The 18,363-nt window shown below is 45.6% G+C and overlaps 2 protein-coding genes across 4 annotated transcripts in view; both read right to left on the bottom strand.

The window, feature by feature from the left end:
• The window catches only part of LOC125165842 (butyrophilin-like protein 1), a 148,364-nt gene that overhangs the window by 12,889 nt on the left and 117,112 nt on the right, over positions 1 to 18,363 (bottom strand). The window contains exon 4 of one of the 3 annotated variants that reach the window (XR_007152240.1): positions 16,610 to 16,783. The exons of the other annotated variants lie outside the window; for them this stretch is intronic. The gene's annotated coding sequence lies outside the window, so the exon portion shown is untranslated. Of the gene's footprint in view, positions 1 to 16,609; positions 16,784 to 18,363 lie in introns of those variants that run through there. 3 annotated transcript variants of the gene reach the window in all.
• LOC125165854 (butyrophilin-like protein 1) lies at positions 1,779 to 15,693 on the bottom strand. Its single transcript, XM_047859288.1, has 9 exons — positions 15,609 to 15,693; positions 12,885 to 13,232; positions 8,002 to 8,283; positions 7,686 to 7,886; positions 7,429 to 7,449; positions 7,310 to 7,336; positions 6,278 to 6,304; positions 3,783 to 3,809; positions 1,779 to 3,360 (listed from the first exon to the last, which is right to left on the bottom strand). The coding sequence occupies exons 1-9, from the start codon at positions 15,691 to 15,693 to the stop codon at positions 2,696 to 2,698; spliced, it is 1,683 nt and encodes a 560-aa protein (XP_047715244.1). The 3' UTR covers positions 1,779 to 2,695.

The raw sequence follows: 18,363 nt of genomic DNA, 5'->3' as shown, positions 1-18,363 counted from the left end.
TCCAGATCCATCCACCATGGCCCCCACCAATCCCTGCCCTCAAGTCTGCTTGAGGGAGACTCCTCAAGACCTAAGAGACATTAGGGGAGTTTGATGAAAAGACTGAGGGAAGGAAAACAAATTTGACTGCGCTCCTCCTAAGTGCCAGGAACTGGGCTACACAAGTTGTATTTATGACACTTCATTTTCACACATGCACACAGAGATGAAGGAAGACATGAGCCCTGCCATCTATTAGTCTTTAATCCAGGAACTTCCTAGAGGAGGGAAGGCTGGACCTGCAAGGACACTCCCCCCACCTCCCAGTCCTCAAGCCCAGCCCAGCCCCCAGCTCTACACAACTCTAGGTGAAAAAGGAACAGGAAGAGGACCTTGGACTCAGCAATGGCTCAGAATGACATGTCCAGAAAGCTTATCTCCTCTGAATTCCAGTCCTTGGATCCCATGTTGGGAGGGAGAAACATGAAGGAATAACAAAGCACAGGGAAGATGTTCCCTAAGGACCCTGGAAGGACACATGGAGGTATTGCAGGAAGGACACCAAATAGCAAACTTCACTGCTCTCCCCCAGCTCATCAGGCTCATGTCTCAGCTGCTTTATCAGCAAACATTGCTCATGGCCATTAATGAGTTTTCTTGCTCAGAATATAAATTATTCTGATGCTAATACGGTTAATATTATACTTTCTTCTTTAGCAGCCATATAATATCTCTTATCTTTCTTCATGTGTGTTTCAAAGTTTCAGAGAATACCTAAGCCATGAAAGAAGGGCTAAGGAAAAATAAATTGTGTTTTATAATGTGTCAGTTGGTGGAAACGATTAAACACGCTTTTTAAAAACCCGTAATTAAGTAAAGCTTAACTTTTGTTATTTTAATTTTTTATTAATATTTTTATTTGAGTATAGTAGACACACTATGTTACATGAGTTTCAGATGTACAACCTAGTGACTCAACAAGTTTAAACATTATGCTAGTTGTGCTCTGTGTTTACAGGTCTGATTCTGCTTTTTTGCTCGCTTGTTTATTCATTTCTTTCTTTTTTTTTTTTTTTTTAGATTCCACATAGGAGTTAACTCATATGGCATTTGTCTTTCTCAGTCAGACTTATTTCACTTAGCATAATACCCTCTAGGTCCATTCATATTGTCACAAATAGCACAATCTCATCTTTTTTTATGACTGGGTAATATTCGATGATGTATATAAACCAACTTTTCCTTATCCATTCCTCAAGCCGTGAACTCTGAAGTTGCTTCCATACTTGGCTTTTGTAAATAATGCTACAACAAACATAGGGATGCATACATCACTTCAAATTAGTGTTTTCATTTTCTTTGTGTAAATAACTAATAGTGATATTAATCAATCATTCATTTATTACTATTACTATTTTGCAATACTATGTTTAATTTTTTGAGGAAACTGTATACTGTTTTCCACAGTGGCTGCACCAGGTTGCATTCCTACCAGCAGTGCAAGAAGGTTCCCCTTTATCCACATCCTCACCAACACTTCTTATTTCTTGTCTTTTTGATTTTAGCCATTCTGACAGGGGTCAAGTAATATCTCATTGTGGTTTTGATTTGCATTTCCCTGATGTTGAGTGAGGTCGAGCATCTTTTCATGTGTCTATTGGTGATCTGTATGTCTTCTTTGGAAAAATATCTATTAGGTCCTCTTCCCCTCCCCCATTTCTTTAATGTTTATTTACATTTGAGAGAGAAAGAGACAGAGCCTGAGCAGGGAGGGGCAGAGACAGGGAGACAGAATCCGAAGCAGGCTCCAGGCTCTGAGCTGTCAGCACAGAGCCTGATGTGTGGCTTGAACCCACGAACTGTGAGATCATGACCTGAGCTGAAGTTGGACGCTTAACCCACTGAGCTACTCAGGCACTCCACCTTTGGACTTGGAAGTAATGAGAGGCACTACACAGATTCTGGAAACCATGCTCATAGTCAAAGCTTCTTGAAATTCACCCAGCATCTGAAAATTATCTACCTCATTCATATCTTGATTCTGGTAGAAGTTCTCTTCTTTCCAACTGGAGTTGACACACAGGAAGAACCAGATCCTTCTTCTTAATTCCTGAATTAACACAGCACTGGTATTTCACGAATAACAGATATTTCCTAAGGTTGGTAAGATAAGTGTGCTTCCACCATCCCAGAATAGGAGGTATATACAGTAGAATATTAGACTGCTTTCCTCTTGAACATCAATCAGCCATTCATTTCTCCAGAAATTTTTGGATGGCCAATGTCTCTGGTCAGAGTGCACATTTCCCAAAATAGAACTGGTGACCTACTCATAGCCTCTGGGTTCATCTGCACAACTCAAGTTGGATAAAATATACACCATTTAATTCTGCAGAGTCATTCAGCCCTCATCTCCTTCATATCCAAGCAGAATAAAGACTGTATGAAATAATTTTCATTACCAAAAGAAGCACTACTTCCAATAGTTAAATTCAGCCTACCCTAAACCAGCTCAGCCAACTATTATCTTCTGTTGCCTGAGCATAAGGCATGAACTGACTGTTCTCATAGCCATACCCCAGGAGACTGCATCCAGAGCAAGAGTGCAAGACACCCAGGTCATCCAGGACTAACCTCAGAGGCTTTTGTCTCAAGGAATGTGAAGCTCCAGAAAGAGCCACCATAAGGAGTCTGGGACAGTGTTGGGGTCCTATGGTCACATAGCCTCAGGGCCATAGGGGAGTAATGGAGAGTTGGCCCCTGGGAGAGCACCATCAACAGCAGAGCCTGAGCTGAACCCATCCCCTGAGAGGCTTACAGGTTCCTCCAAAGAAGAAGGAAGATTGTTAAGGGGCACAGGGGTCTCTGTAGGCACACCCACCACAGAGCAGATGGTCAGGGACACATCCCCTGACTTAATCATGAAGTATGGAAACAGAGTCCCAGTGGAGGTAGTTAGAGGGAAGGAGAAAAGGTGAGATCCATCAGTCATGTTATAGAAGGAGACATCCCCTTCTTTGAGGTCTAAGAAAACACCCACCCTGTGGGGAACTTCATCACCGATTTCCTGACTCTCAGGGAGTACAAGGGCATATAATTTACCTCCGTACCACCCCAGAACCCAGAACCCCAGTTCTGGCACCTCTCTGTACCAGTCTTTCCTCTCCACATCTCCCCTACAGACCCCCAGACCCCACTCGCTTCTGTTTCCATTCTTGATCTCCACCTCCCAGTAGCAGCGCCCTGATGTGATGGCCTCCTGGCCCAAGATGCTACAGGGTCCTCCTGGGTCCTCAGTTGTGTCCTCCAAGGTCACACTAGTCTGTCCACCAGAGACAGCAAGGTGCGGATCTGCAGACGCTGGATCCAGAGTGACAGACACTGCAGAGAGAGTTGCCAATCATGCAAGACCTTCCCCTGCCCCATAATAAGGGCACACAACCACCACCACCACCCTCAGACACCTAGTTGCATATGGGAAGGGCTAAGCCTCCTGAGATGAGAGTCTTGTGACTCAAGTACACAGCTCTCCAAGCAGGAGAAGTAAGCATAAGACTGATCTGAGGGTTAGATGGGTCACAGGGAACTTGAGGAACTAGTCTGGACTCAAGGACTTAAGGATATCTATTTGGAATCCAATATCAGCCACATCCACTAAGCTCAGCTATGTGACTTTCACTGCCCCATCCCACTGCACAACCATTGATGGTGCCAGCATTTGTATCACCACAGCAAGCTAAAGGAGACATCAGAGGCCATGGGGCAGCAGTAGGAGTACCCAGAAAGAATGAGAAGTAACTCACAGGCCTGGAACTTCTCCTTCCGCCAGTCTACAAGAGAACCATATTTCACAAATGTAACAACAAATCAGAGATTTGAGGAGACTGTACATATCAGTGTTGATATCTTTCGGAAAAATCGCTGGGAAACATTCAACTGAAGCATTTATTTCTTTTACACACACACACACACACACACACACACACACAGCCATCATGCTACAGCCTTCCCATGAAAGCCAAGCTATAAAACTTAACCACTGAGAGGCTGGATAACAACTTGAAAAGAAAGCTCTAGACCCAGATTTCACCATCATATTATGCTTTCTCAAGAATCCTTAGCCACACATCTATCCTGAAAGCTAGGTTTTTTTGAGAAGAATTGGGGAGATAAAAAATTCTGAGGCCTCCATTTATTTCTAAAGAATTGATTAAACTGAACTTGGAGGTTGAATCTAAGCCATGGTAGAGACCATACAACCCTGCAGAGCTGAACTTGGAAGACAACTACAAGCCCTGGGTGAGGAGAATTGAGGACACAGCATCAGAGAAATTGTCCCTAGTCAGAAGGCAATGGAGAGGTTTCAAGGAAGGGAGAGACAGAAGTTCAAGCAGGAAAGACATACATTCAGTGAAAGGACAGACACTATGAACTTGTTTCCCCTTTTCATGGGTTATTGGGAGGAAAATATCCCTATATGTAAGGGGAAATCAAAAATATCAGGTCTAGTCATCTGCTTCCCCCCTTAACTGCTCAGAGAGATCGAAATCACCAGGAGAAACCCCATGTAGTAGGTACCCAAATATGGTCATGTCCTAGGCCCCCTTATTCATGGCATTGAAAAATTATTTTTCAATTTTTAAATACGATGAGATCAGATATTACTTCACCTTACGCTATGAGCTGACCAATATGCAAATATTGATTCTACTGTAATGGTCTCTGTCCTTACAAAATAAAAAGGTATACAAGGTATACATTAAAACACATGCACTTCAATCCATCAGAGAAGGGGGAATGCTAAAAGAAGACTATTTGATCCTTATTTTTAATAAATAAATCCCAGGAATCAGGGAGACTCTCTAAGGGGGTTTCCTCACACATCTAGCCCCAGGTCTCCTGCATCCCTGGCTCCCCCTTCTCTGCTCTCATAGTCCATGTTCATGATCATGAACAAAACAGCTGGGACAAACACCCGCGCATGCACACACACACATACACACCCCACACAGGTTCAAAGGACCCAGATTCTTAACTCACACCGGTGCTAAGTGGTGTTCTGGATAACTTTCACTGCTTTAGGATCCCCCTCACCACACTCTTGCCCCAACTGCTACTGGAAGGCTGAGATGGTCTCAGATCAGAAGCAAACTCAGTCAGAAAAGTACTTCAAAACTGCTCAAAATACTCTAAGTCTTTTCAGAAATCTCTCAAAGAGGTAGCAGGGAGTTTATTACTTCTTGTGCACCCAAAAACTTTGCACACCCTCTGTGTACTTTACACTCAAACCACAGTGATTATGATTTGTGGTCTCTCTTCCACCACTCTGACCTACCCAAAATCTCTCCAAGAGGAATCACAGGATTTCTATTCCCTTCTCATCTCCTCTCTTCCTCACTGCTTTTCTTTCCCTGATTTGTTCCCAACTTTTCTGATAAACAATTTTCACTCCTCTAACTTTCTCCTACCGTATCTTCACACATTGCCCTGATAAATCAAACCAGTAACAAGCCCATCAGGTAAACATGCAATTGTCCTAAAGGAGAGATAATGGTTGTGAAAAATTATACGTTACAGTTCTTTCAAAAAAAATTTTTTTTTAACTTCTTCCTCTGTTACACAAACATACACATAAGATTTTGTATATAATTGCAGGTAGCTCTCAGACCCACCACCAGGAGTCCATAAATATCCTGGAAGCTCTGGATCTCAGATTCAGAACAGGCAATTTAAAGCAATTACTTTCACAGCAAGCAGGGTAGTTTAGAGGAAGAAACCCAACTTGGACAAGGAGCATGAGGAAACAAATGATGACCACCATTCCAGGGGACCAAGACAAAAACAGGAAAATCAAAAGTAGATCCGCAAGATGTAGGAATTTCAGGGTAAAATGGATTCAGAACCAAGGATCCCCTTAGGAATACCTGAATCGTAAGCAAGCAAGAATGATATCTGAAATCTTCTAGAGACAGCAATTTCTGGTGTACAAAGCCATTACTGTGTTACAACTGTCCTTATAAATGAGCACTCTTTTGTCACTGCTCCAGCAAAAGCATCAGTTGAACAAGGTGTGTTCAGATGAAGTTGCTAATCCTAAGAGTGACCTTCAGTAGAGGACTGGTCAGAATAGAGGCAGATCTGTGTTTCCCAGAAGAGTTCCTGAAGTCTTCACAAGGAAATGACAAACATGACAAGGAGAACAGGGACACCCACCCTGTCCTGGTATGGGGTCCACTGACAGAGAAGGGGGAAGAGTTGAGGCTGAAGGGGTAAGGGCACAGAAAACTGAGTTACTCACCTGCATACAACTGCGCCTTCCTCCAGCCTGAAAAGGGACACACTCTAGTGAAATATGAGCCAGAACAAGAATGCTTAGCATTGATCTACTGGCCTTGCCTCCTCTCTGTACTACAGGTGACACTCCCAACAGAGTAGGGAGGCTGGAGAGGACATATCCTCCTGCGATGTGCACACAACAGGGTATTGGGGGAAATTCCCTGGATCACAGGTCAGAAAGCCTGAATTGCAGGCTGAGTTCCACCCCAGCCTGCTGCAGCTGTGTGACCTTTTGCAAAGCCATTTAGTATCCTGTGCCTTGAAAACCTCAAATATATTTATTCTATCTCCATTCAGTTTTGCTTTTATGAAAATATTTTAGGGAATAAAATATAAATTATTCCATAATTATAAACAGAAATCATTATTACATCCAATGTTTTCCAGCAAAGAGATATTTGGGAAAGAACACAAAAGGGGACATGAATTAAGGACAGGGATTAGGTGGGATCTGGGGTAAAAAGGGCCAAACTTTCTCAGAAAACACATCACTGTTCTGGAGCATTGACAGCTAACCCCACCACATTCCCACCCATGGTCTGCCCAGTCCTCTACCCATACTTTGTGACCAGCACCTCCAGGCACTGGAGAGAAAAGACTCTCCCTGGGTGGTATTATATGGAGGGGACACACTCCTAAACTTAATGACGCCATTTATTTACACAGCTTCTTTACCAAAATCTCAGAGCATCCAGTTTGAATGAGAACTAGTTGCACTGAAGGCTAAAAAGTTAGCAAGATGGTGGGAAGATGAGCACTGGAATAACCCAAGATGCGTGACAGACTCCAGGGACCACCATCACCCCAGGTTCCCAAGCACTGGGTGGGAAACAGCACCCCAGATAGGGAAAGTCCATGGAGCAGGGTCCTGCTCCCCACCAACTTCCACTTCTGCCCCAGGGAAGGGTCCATATGTCTGTGCCTGAAACAAGGAGAAGGGACACCTTAGCTTAGGTAGGACAGGACACCCAAAGACAACTGGAGAGTCACTCACCACCCAGGTAAATGGATTTCCTCCTGCCTGAAAGACAACACAGGAAACTGGTGAGCTAATAACCAGAGTGTCTCCTACACAGGGGACTCAGAAACTTCTGGGGAAAGAACAGAATTTACCGAGATCTTCTTGGAGTTCATCTGAAAGAGAGTGAAAAATAAGTATGAACTCCCATCCTTAAGAAAGGATGAACCTAGAGAACCCATAAAAGGACTTCTCTGTATCCTAGAAGATCTAACTCCAGACCCGCCTCCACAGCTCCAGCTGTCCTCTCTGGACCTGTTCAGCCACCTGCTTCCAGCCAAGCCCCTTGCTGTCAGCTTGTCCTCTGCACCACCTTCCACACTAGCCTGCCTTGGCTCCTGAGCTGCCTTACCTCTGGCCTTCAACGCCTCCTCCTTTGTCCGCCGGGCCTCCTCCTTGTCCCTGCGCAGTCTCTCCCATTCCTGCATCTCCTGCCTCTTTACAGTATGTTCTGTCTTGATGTAATAGGCAGCCCCAAGGAGTGAGAGCATCAGCACCACAAGGCTCACTATGAAAGCTGGCTTCCAGGGAGAGGCCTGGGGGAAGAAGGGCTCTGTGGCCAGCCAGAGACCCCATCAGCGGCACAGACCAGGGCAGCCCAGCCCAACACTCACAGAAACCCTAGGCCACTCCCTCTGGCCCTGCTGGGAATGGGAAGTAGTGCTGACCTGGGATGAAAATGGCCATCGCCTTCTTCTGGTCCAGGACGGGGTTGAGGACTGAGCAGGTCATGTTCCCTGAAGAGCTGTCCCTCACCACCAGAGCAGACTCCACGCTGAACAGCCCTTCAGTGTCTTGGGCATGGGTCTCAGAGAATGTCAGGAACTTTTCCCCATTAGCAGCTCTCCACTGTATCTGGGGCTTTGGGAACCATCCCGAGGCCGTGCACACCACTCGGACCCCGTCCTCCTCTGGCCCTGTGATGTGCACTTGAGGGACAGAGCCCACACCTGTGAGAGAGAAGCTGGAGAGCACAAGGAGGCCTTCCAGAATCCAGGGATGCCAGCAGAACCTTCCTCTGCACAACTCTGATGTAGCATTGCATTCCAGGGCTCCCTGGGGAGTGGTCCCTGCAAGGATTAGAGCAGGGGTCCTGCCACAGGGAACAGAAGGAAGGAGCATGGAGACATGCAGAGGGCAGGGCTCTTCTCCCATCCGTGAAGCTGGGAAGTCCATCACCCAGAGTAACACAAAGGAATTTCATCCCAAGTTCTATCCTTCTCTGCTCTTCTCACCTCACACACTCTCCAGGGCATTGGCTAGAACACTCACTGCCCTGTGGTAAATCATTTCCATCCTTGACAACCTTACCTACTTCCTGAGCTCCCCCCGCTAATATCCACATGTTAGCTCTGCCAGGATTCCTCACAGATGCTTCAAACTCAAACCCTGAACTGATTCATATTTGGCTTCTCTGTGATAGGGTGATGATGAAAATATTCCCAATCCTTAAGCCTGTTTCACATCCAGCTCACCTTCTGCCTATGAAGGCATATTTTTAATGCCTTCACACTCTGCTTCCGGGTTCCATCATGGGACTTATCTGGGCCACTGAGAGTTCAGGGAATGTGACTCCAGCAGAGTTGGAAAGTACTTGTGCCATTGCCTTGCCCTCTGTCACAGGAAGGACATGCTTGGGCTAGAGCAGTCCTTCCAGCTAAAGCTGTCCTAGATCAGCCAACAGCCCAATGAACTTCACCCATGTGAGTAAACCTAGTCAAGGTCGACTGTCAGGACAAAATATATTAAAAGGCAGAGGCTTCTTGTCCCTGTTGAAAGTAAGGTCCCTTCCCATCCTTTTTCTTATGCCATTTCTTGAGGAAATTTGTGATTGTGGGGGCTTTCTCCCCTCTATGAAATGTATACATGTCCTTTGCGAAAACTACATAGGCCTTTTGTCGGGGTTGTGATCCAGGAATGTGTTTCTAAAGACCGTGGGAGCCCTCTTTCTGAACTGTTAACACCAAGGTGGACTCCCAGTTACTGGGGGAGTGTAGGAGCCTAACCTCACTGGGGACCAGGGCCCAAGTGCAAAACCACTTCCTGTCATAAAGATGGGAGAAGTTGTAAAAACAAACTGTTTTAACTTTTATTTGTCTGGAAAACTCTTCATCTTTCCTTCCATTCTGAATGACAGCCTTGCTGCAGGTTTTTTCCTTTCAGTACTCTGAATGTATCATGCCACTCCCTCCTGGCCTGACAATTTTCTGTTGAAATCTCTACTGAGTAACAGGAGGAAGTGTTGAACCACTATATTGCACTATATTGAGCCACTATATAAAACTACATGTTAACCCCACTGGAATTTAAAAGCTTTTTTTTAACTTTTAAGATTGGAGAATTTGTTTTCCTTGGGATAAAGCCAATCAGCTAACAGAGATGGTCACCACAAGTAGAAGTACATTTAGGGTGCACTGCCCATGACAAATGATACCGTCAAGTCGATTTACTTGAGGACTAGTAACTGTCTATCCAGAGAACATGTATGTAACAAGTTGCGTCTGCATGGCTATGTAAAAAGGTGAGATTTCTTCTGTCTTTGCAACCCCTTGGTAGATTCTCTGGGATGCACATCACTTACTGGTTAATGATAATGCCATAATAAAAATGTTTTCTCTCCCTACTACCTTTGCAAAGAGGATTTCTGAATTTGGAGACTTTGTCTTTAATTATATTTCCCCTACACTTAAGATGCATGTGGGGCGCCTGGGTGGCTCAGTCGGTTGAGCGTCCAACTTCAGCTCAGGTCATGATCTCACGGTCGGTGAGTTCGAGCCCCATGTCGGGCCCTGGGCTGATGGCCCAGAGCCTGGAGCCTGCGTCCGATTCTGTGTCTCCCTCTCTCTCTGCCCCTCCCCTGTTCATGCTTTGTCTCTCTCTGTCTCAAAAATAAATGAAACGTTAAAAAAAAATGAAAAAAAATAAATAAATAAATTAAAAAGATGTATGAGTAAGCACCGTTAAGATTTGTCAAACACAGCTCAGGTGAGCTGAACTCCCCTAATGCTCAACAGTAAGTAAATGGTTGTTACTATGCGCAGCTGAGATTTCTGTCTATGTTGCACAGCATTATGACAGCAATCAACAACTAACACAAAATAACAATACTTCTAAATACTACTACTAAACAACAAATTGCCAAAAAATAAGCAAACAAACAACAATTAAAAAAAAAAACCTTGGGAATCTCCAGTCCCTTATCTCCAACCCCCAAACTCTTTGTGTCCCCAAATCCACCCACTCAGTTGGGTTACTTTCCAAACATCTCTGACACTGAAACCCCTTCTCTTCTCCCACCCCACTGCTCTGACATCAATTCAGGGAACCATCCTCCCCACCCTGTAACTACATGTCTTTCTCCAGTCTTGCTCACCTTCTATATACCCTCTCTTACAGGTGTCAAAGCAAACCTCCTCCCAAAAACACCTCCCTTCACTGCTCTGTTTAGAATTTCCTCAGCTCTTCTTCCCAACTCCGTAATACACCACACAAAGCCTTCTATGGTCTGGCATCGCCCCTAACCTCAAAACCCCTCACCACTTCTTCCCAAGTTCTCCCACCCGGGCCACTCCAGCCCCAGGACTATTTGGTTAACTGTTGAACTGCTCATAACCACAATCACCATGCTTTCTGTGCCCTTCATCAACCACCAGGGCTCTTTGGAACACTTTCTGGATTCACTCAAGTACCTGCTCAAGTGTGTACTCCTCATGCACTGTTCAAGATCAATCCTTTCTCTCTGCCCGTGGACTAGGATTGTCACTTCTCAGCAACCTCCCATCCACCTGTCTCACCAACCACATGGCTTCCTTGTCTGCCCAGACACACCAGCCACACTCCAACCTTGGTTGTTTCACATGAGTATTCCTCTGCTTGGAACTCTCACCCCCAGATACCCACTTAGCTAAGTCTCTACTCACCACCATCCAACATCCTCTATAACCCATCTGTCTGTCTATTTACTGTCTTTAACATAAACTCTGCAGGACAGGGATCTCTATTTGGTTCACTGATGTATTCAGGTGCCCAGAAGGGGACCTGGCACTTAGTAGGGATTCTATATATCTTAAAAGGGTATAAAGAATTAAGTGGGTTGGGAATGCAAGCTGGTGCAGCCACTCTGGAAAATACTATGAAGGTTCCTCAAAAAAACTACAAATAGAACTACCCTATGACCCAGCAATTGAACTACTAGGCATTTATCCAAGGGATACAGTTGTGCTGTTTCAAAGGGACACATGCACCCCCATGGTTATAGCAGCACTATCAACATTAGCCAAAGTATGGAAAGAGCCCAACTGTCCATCGATGGATGAATGGATAAAGAAGAGGTGGTATATATATACAATAGAGTATTACTCGGCAATCAAAAAGAATGAAATCTTGCCATCTGCAAGTACGTGGATGGAACTAGAGGGTATTATGCTAAGTGAAATTAGTCAGCCAGAGAAAGACAAAAATCATATGACTTCACTCATATGAGGATTTTAAGAGACAAAACAGATGAACATAAAGGAAGGGAAACAAAAATAATATAAAAACAGGGAGGGGGACAAAACAGAAGAGACTCATAAATATGGACAACAAACTGAGGGTTACTGGAAGGGTTGAGGGAAGGGGATGGGCTAAATGGGTAAGGGGCACTAAAGAATCTACTCCTGAAATCATTGTTGTACTATATGCTAACTAATTTGGATGTAAATTTTTAAAAATTAAAAAAATAAATAAATAAATAAATAAATAAATAAATAAAGTACAGGTGTGGGAAAAAAAAGATACTGGTATATTGTTAGGACAGACAAATTAATGCAAAAATGGGGGTAAGGGGTGTTGAGTAACAGATAATTAGCCAGTCCTTAGAGGAAAAATTTTAAAAGAATGTACTCATGAACTTGCATGCATTGATGACAGAGTTGTAAATCAAAAGAAATATTTCTGATTTACTTTTCATCAATTTAACAAAAATGTGATTTTATACTCGAGTCGTAATACTTTCTTTTATGAAAGAAAACTTAAAAATAAACTGATGTTTGGGGCACCTGGGTGGTTCACTCGGTTGAGCGTCTGACTTCAGCTCACGTCATGATCTCGCAGCTCGTGAGTTCGAGCCCCGTGTCAGGGCTCTTTGCTGACAGCTCAGAGCCTGGAGCCTGCTTCAGATTCTGTGTCTCCCACTCTCTCTGCCCCAACCCCTCGCATTCTGTCTCTGTCTCTCTCAAAAATAAATAAACATTTAAAAAAGGAAATAAACTGATGATTTTTCTAACAACAAAAAAAAGAATTAAGTGAGTGATGGGCATTGAGGAGGTCACCTGTTGGGATGAGCACTGGGTGTTGTATGGAAACCAATTAGACAATAAATTATATAATAAATAAATAAATAAACATTAAAAAATAAAAAAAAAAGAATTATAAGGATTCCTATTGAACTAAGCAATAAGTGAAAATCACTCCTTTCCTCATTTCTAAAATGAGGGGACTGATTCACTTGGCCCCTGAGGTCGCTCCCAACTCCAACACTCAGGACACTAAATATAGATCAACCACTCACCTGCCACCTTCAGCTCCAAACTGGCCTCTTCATAGAAACCTCCCTTTCTGAAGAAGCAGGTATACAGCCCGTTGTCGGAAGCCTGGACCTTGTGGATACGCACAGTGGCCTCCCCCTGGCTGAGGAAGTCCTTCACCAGCGAGGTCCGCCCTGTGTACTGAGCCAGCTGCTCTTCTTTCTGTTCCTGCTGGTTTTCATAGATGAACACTGCTTCTGAGAACTTGGAGCGGAACCACCGCAGCTCCATGTTTTCCACATCCATGGCTGGGGACACATGACAGGGCAGCGTGACGTTCCCACCCATCACTGCCACAATGGGGTCCGAGGGGCCAGTCACCACAAACTCCTCTGTGGACACAGACACAGGAGTGAGAAAGTGGAGAGACACAGGTAGGGAGGCATGGAACACATACTGTCAGGTGGGGGGCCCAGGCAGGCAGGGGTGAGTAGCAGGTGGGAGGCTCTGACCTGATAGACTGAGCTGTGACCACTCTGAATTGGGACAAGATCATCTTACCACACCTTTGAAACCCGGAAATGATATCAAAGAGACTCCCTCAGCAGCCTGTGTTCCTGGTTTCCAGCCCTCCATGAAGGACTCTCTAACTCAGGGGTTCTAACCTTCCACAAGCATTACAATCACCAGGAAGGCTTGTAAAACACTGACAGCTGGGCTCCACCCCCAGAGCTTCTGATCAGTACATCTGGGGTGGATCCAACGATGCACATTTCTAAGGGGTTCCCAGGGATGCTGAGACTGATGTTCCAGGGACCATACTCTGAGATCACAGCTCCAGCTTGGCTCCTCTTAGAACAGGACTGAAAACTGGTTGAAGTTTATTATTTCTGCCCATGTGTTTCTCCTCTGCTGAATTACATGTGCATTAAAAACTAGAGCCCACAGTTATTTCCATTAAAACCTGCCCTCACTCCATCACACAAGCACCCAAATCACCACCACCTTTCACAGGCCTTGGTTTTCTGAGACGTGGTGGACACGTCATGACATGACACTTCTGCAGAAAGAACCCTGTTGCATCTACAAAGAGTGACTTCTCATCTCCTGTGCTACTCCACTTTGGCTGAGTCACTATCTGTCTCACCTGAGGAATGACAGTGACTAGTCTCCCTGGGACTATCCTCTTCCCAGCCCCATTTGTGTGACCCTTTTAACCTGTAAGTAAAACCAGGTCCCCTCTCTATCCAAGCCCTCCAATGCCTCTCTGGTTCCCGAAGTGACCTGCAAGCCCAATAAGGATGATCCCTCAGTGCTCTCTGACATCCAACTCTTGTTTCTCTTTCTTGCTCACTCTGTTCCACCCAACACGTGCCTCCTCTGCTCCTTCAACACCCAGGCACACTGCCTGCTTTGCTCTGGCTGCTCCCCACTCTGGAAACCCTCTTTCCTTGGCGATCCGGACAGGATGGTACTCCACATCTTCATTCCCATCTCACTGCCTACACCGACCACCTTATGGAGACTACTGCCTGCCCACACACCCTCCTGCACCGCTGACTGCCCACCCTGCTCTACTTCCTTCTCCCACACTGTCCACTCCTCTAACAGACAGAGATTCCATGGAGTTGAGGTAGTTAGTACTCGCTGTCTCCTGCCAGAATGTAAGCTCTGTGGAGACAGGGACTCTGGTTTGTACATAGATCAGCACCTTACACAAACTTCATACCCTGTAAATATTTAAGGAATGTAATGAATTAATAACTGAATAACTACTTAGATACCAATAGAGCCAGCAAACAAAAAATAAAAGGAAATTTATTTTCACACTTTTCATAGTGAAATTCACATTTTTTTTTACTTTGTAAGACATAAACTCCTCATTGGACAACTGTCTTGGTCCCCTTCCCTTATTTTATGGTCCTGGGACTCTTCCTTTTTTTTTTAATTTATTTTATTTACATTCAAATTAGTTAACATACAGTGTAGGATTGGTTTCAAGAGTAGGACCCAGTGATTCATCACTTGCATATGACACCCAGTGCTCATCCCAACAAGTGCCCTCCTTAATGCCCAACACACATTTAGCCCATCCCCTACCCGCTTCTCCTCTAGCAGTCCTCAGTTTGTTCTCTGTATTTAAGAGTCTCTAATGGTTTGCCTCCCTCTCTGTTTTTATCTTACTTTTCCTTCCCCTCTGCTGTTTTGTTTCTTAAATTCTACAGATGAGTGAAATCATATGGTATTTGTCTCTCTCGGACTCATCTCGCTTAGCATAACACCCTCAAGTTCCATCCACATTGTTGCAAATGGCAAGATTTCATTCTTTTTGCTCACCGAGTAGTATTCCATGTACATCTATACTGTTTCTTATTTATCTATTAATCAGTCAATGGACATTTGGGCTCTTTCCAATACTTTGGCTATTGTTGATAGTGCTGTTATAAACATTGGGGTGTGTGTGCCCCTTTTAATCAGTACATTGGTTTCCTTTGGATAAATACTTAGTAGTGCAATTGCTGAGTTGTAGGGTGGTTTTATTGTTAATGTTTTGAGGAACCTCCATACTGTCTTCTAGAGTGGTTGCATTTGGTTCTGGGACTCTTCTTAAATATTTAATTATACCTAGTGGTTGGGGGACCACCAGACCTTTCCTACAGCCAGGGCCTCCACCAATAACCATCTGTCCTGATGGAGACACAGCAGGCCTCCCAGAGGCTCTCGCCCACCCAAGGGAGATGCAGGAAGGGGGATGGGGACACACTTACCTGCAGACCCCCCAGCAGGCAACTGGAAGAAGAGAAGCAGGGAGGTGAGACAGGAGAGCAAAGAGCCTCTGCGGCAATCCTCCATTTCCTTGGGGCTGGGAGGACACACGGCAAGAGGCAGGAGAACACCTACAGAAATGAGGAGGGCCAGCTCACAGCTCTGGGCCTCAGAACAGACAGAAGGGCTCAAGGCTGATAATAATCCCCAGAACAAGGAGAGTTTTTGCTACTAGTCATTATGCTGATGGGGCTGGGGACCCAGGACAAAGGCTGCTCAGGACAAAGCAACTGGCCTTACTCCCAACAGAGGGCTCCATCAATTCCCCATGAAAAGTTGACCCTCATCCTCTATATCTCTGAGGACTTTCTGACCCAAGAGAAAGGAATCCAGGAGGGGGCTGCCTGGGGAGCTTAGTCGGTTAAATATCTGACCCTTAATTCCAGCTCAGGCCTTGATCTCAAGTCATGAGTTCAAGCCCCACGTTGGCACAGTATGTGAAGCCTACTTAAAAAAAAAAAAATAAAAGGATCCCAGAAGACACAGAGCACAGAAATGATAAAATGTGTCCTGGTCAGACAAAAAAGTGCTTCAAACCACCTACTGCTGGGTGGAGTGGGGGTCCGGCAGCAAATAGTAATGAGAAGAACAGATGCTGGAAGTGACTGCTGACTTCTCCAGATTCAGCCACTCTCTGGGCAACCACCTTAGGCTAGTTTCTTGACCTTTTCTGCTCCAGCTTCCTCAATGTGAAATGGGGATAGTAATGGGATCTCACCCCAAGATACAAGGATGTAGTGCTACACAAATGTCAGTAAGTGAATGAAGTGCAGGCATCACTGTATTTGTCCTGGGTCTTCTCAGAGCCTCATTATAACCCAGCACCACCACCCTCACCACAATCTCAGCCACTTCCTCAAAGCCAGCTGCTCCCACCTTTCCTTTTATTGGCCAAAAGCATCCTCAGACCCAACTTACCTGCTTAGAAAGCTGAGATTCTGGAATGTCTCTAACTCAGTAGTGTGAGATCTCAGCAGACCCCAAATCTGCTCTCAGAGATTGCACTTGCAGTCAGCTGCTCTGAGCCCCAAACCCTGCTTCCAAATCCAAAGTTGGGTGCCATAGGGTCTTCTTGCCTGAGAGGCAGGTGGTTCCCAGATGAGTGGGGAAGCAGAACCTGAACAGGTTATAGGAGTCTGAGCCAAAACAGGGTCCTGGGCCCCCACTAAGCACTCCCAGACAGGAGAATCCACCCTTCTCTGACTCCTGCACCATTTGAAAGTGAAAGCTTACAAAAAACAATCCCAGCAGACTCTGCCCTGCCCTCTGGATGGTGCACCCCAGTTATCAGTAAGGAAGCAACGTGATCAGAGCCACAGAAACAGGGCAGGTCCAGGTACACTGACCCACCCTGCAGGGAGTCACACAGAGGGACAGACTCAGCAATAGTTTGATGAACAACTGCTACTCTCCAGGTTGGCTAACTTCTAAACCATAAGCAGAGAGTGTGTATGGCACAGCCAAGACTAATACCTACCCCTATGCATGGCTGTTCACTACTGAGACTCTTCATGACAGTTGGTGAATACCATGAGGCAAGAGTCTTTGAAAAGCCCCTGGTGTAGCAGCTTTGCTTTTCTTCACCCTGAGACCACATAGGTGTGGCAACAGAGAGGTTACTACTGGGCATCAGGAGCTTCCAGGACCAGTTCCAGGACTCTGGCCCTGCCCAAGCTGAATGGACAGCACCCTGTGGCTTGTTAGTATTTTACAAGTATGCATGGCCTGGATACACCATTCAGTCCCCTCCCTGCCAGGCTGCAGTGTGCTCTAGGAAAGATGGATGTTATGGTCTCTGAAGGAAAACCCTGGAGCACTGGGGCTTCCTCCAGCCCCTCCCTACCTGTATGTTCCCATCTCAGCAGGACACCTTGGTTCACTCAGTTACATCTGCCAGAAACTGGAGGGTCATTCCACTACACAGTCCATGTTCCCACCCAGTCTACCTCCAATGCACCAGAAATGTTCAAGACTTTTCTCAAATCCATATCCATGGCCAGTATCTAGTTCCTGGCCACCCCCATTTCTCCCCTGGCCCAAGCAGGGTGTCCCTGCTTCCCCATGAGTGTCCCCTGCCCACCTCCAGCCTGACCTCCTCAAGTTCATTTTCCTTCCAAGGTCATGATCCTCTCAAGTCAGATCTGCCTTATCTGTTCAAGGGATTGCCCTGTAAACCTCTTGTCTGTGATTCCCAGGGCACAGCTTCCTCTCTGACCACTTTCCATCACTCTGCCAGTTGTCCCTCGCTGGCCTGAGTTAGTTCCTCCAGTGAGTTCCTCCGTTCTGAAGCCTCGGGCCTTCTCACAAGTCATTGTATCATCTTGCTCTCTCATTCTCTCTCTCTCTCTCTCTCTCATCCCCCAAACTCCTTAACGTCTCAGTCTTGCCTAATGTGACCTTCCTCAGAGGAACCCTCGCCCACCTGCTCATCCCCATACGTGCCCCATACACGTACTTGTTGGAGTTTTACAGGCACCCTGTCCTCCAGCACAGCTCTGACATTGGTTCTTCTGTGGAATGTCTGTGGCATCCACAAAGGGAGGCATGTGTGCCCTGCTCACGTGCCCAGGACACAGTAAACAATAAACTTTGCTTGAGCTCATTTGCAGAGGACTCACTGCAGCAGCCCATTGGCTACTCAGCCTTGTCCAAATTTGGAAAACATTTCATTCCACTGAGAAACACAAAGACGGTTAA

The sequence above is a fragment of the Prionailurus viverrinus genome, chromosome B2 (genome assembly GCF_022837055.1).
Source record: "Prionailurus viverrinus isolate Anna chromosome B2, UM_Priviv_1.0, whole genome shotgun sequence".
Lineage (NCBI taxonomy): Eukaryota > Metazoa > Chordata > Mammalia > Carnivora > Felidae > Prionailurus > Prionailurus viverrinus.
This window is presented reverse-complemented; position numbering and strand designations above follow the sequence as displayed.

Coding starts and splice junctions, on each gene's coding strand:
- LOC125165854 (XM_047859288.1), bottom strand. CDS start 15,693: ATGGAGGATTGCCGCAGAGGCTCTTTGCTCTCCTGTCTCACCTCCCTG. Junction 7,450..7,685: donor GGAGGCGTTGAAGGCCAGAG/GTAAGGCAGCTC, acceptor ACTCTCTTTCAG/ATGAACTCCAAGAAGATCTC. Junction 6,305..7,309: donor GAAATCCATTTACCTGGGTG/GTGAGTGACTCT, acceptor GTCCCTTTTCAG/GCTGGAGGAAGGCGCAGTTG.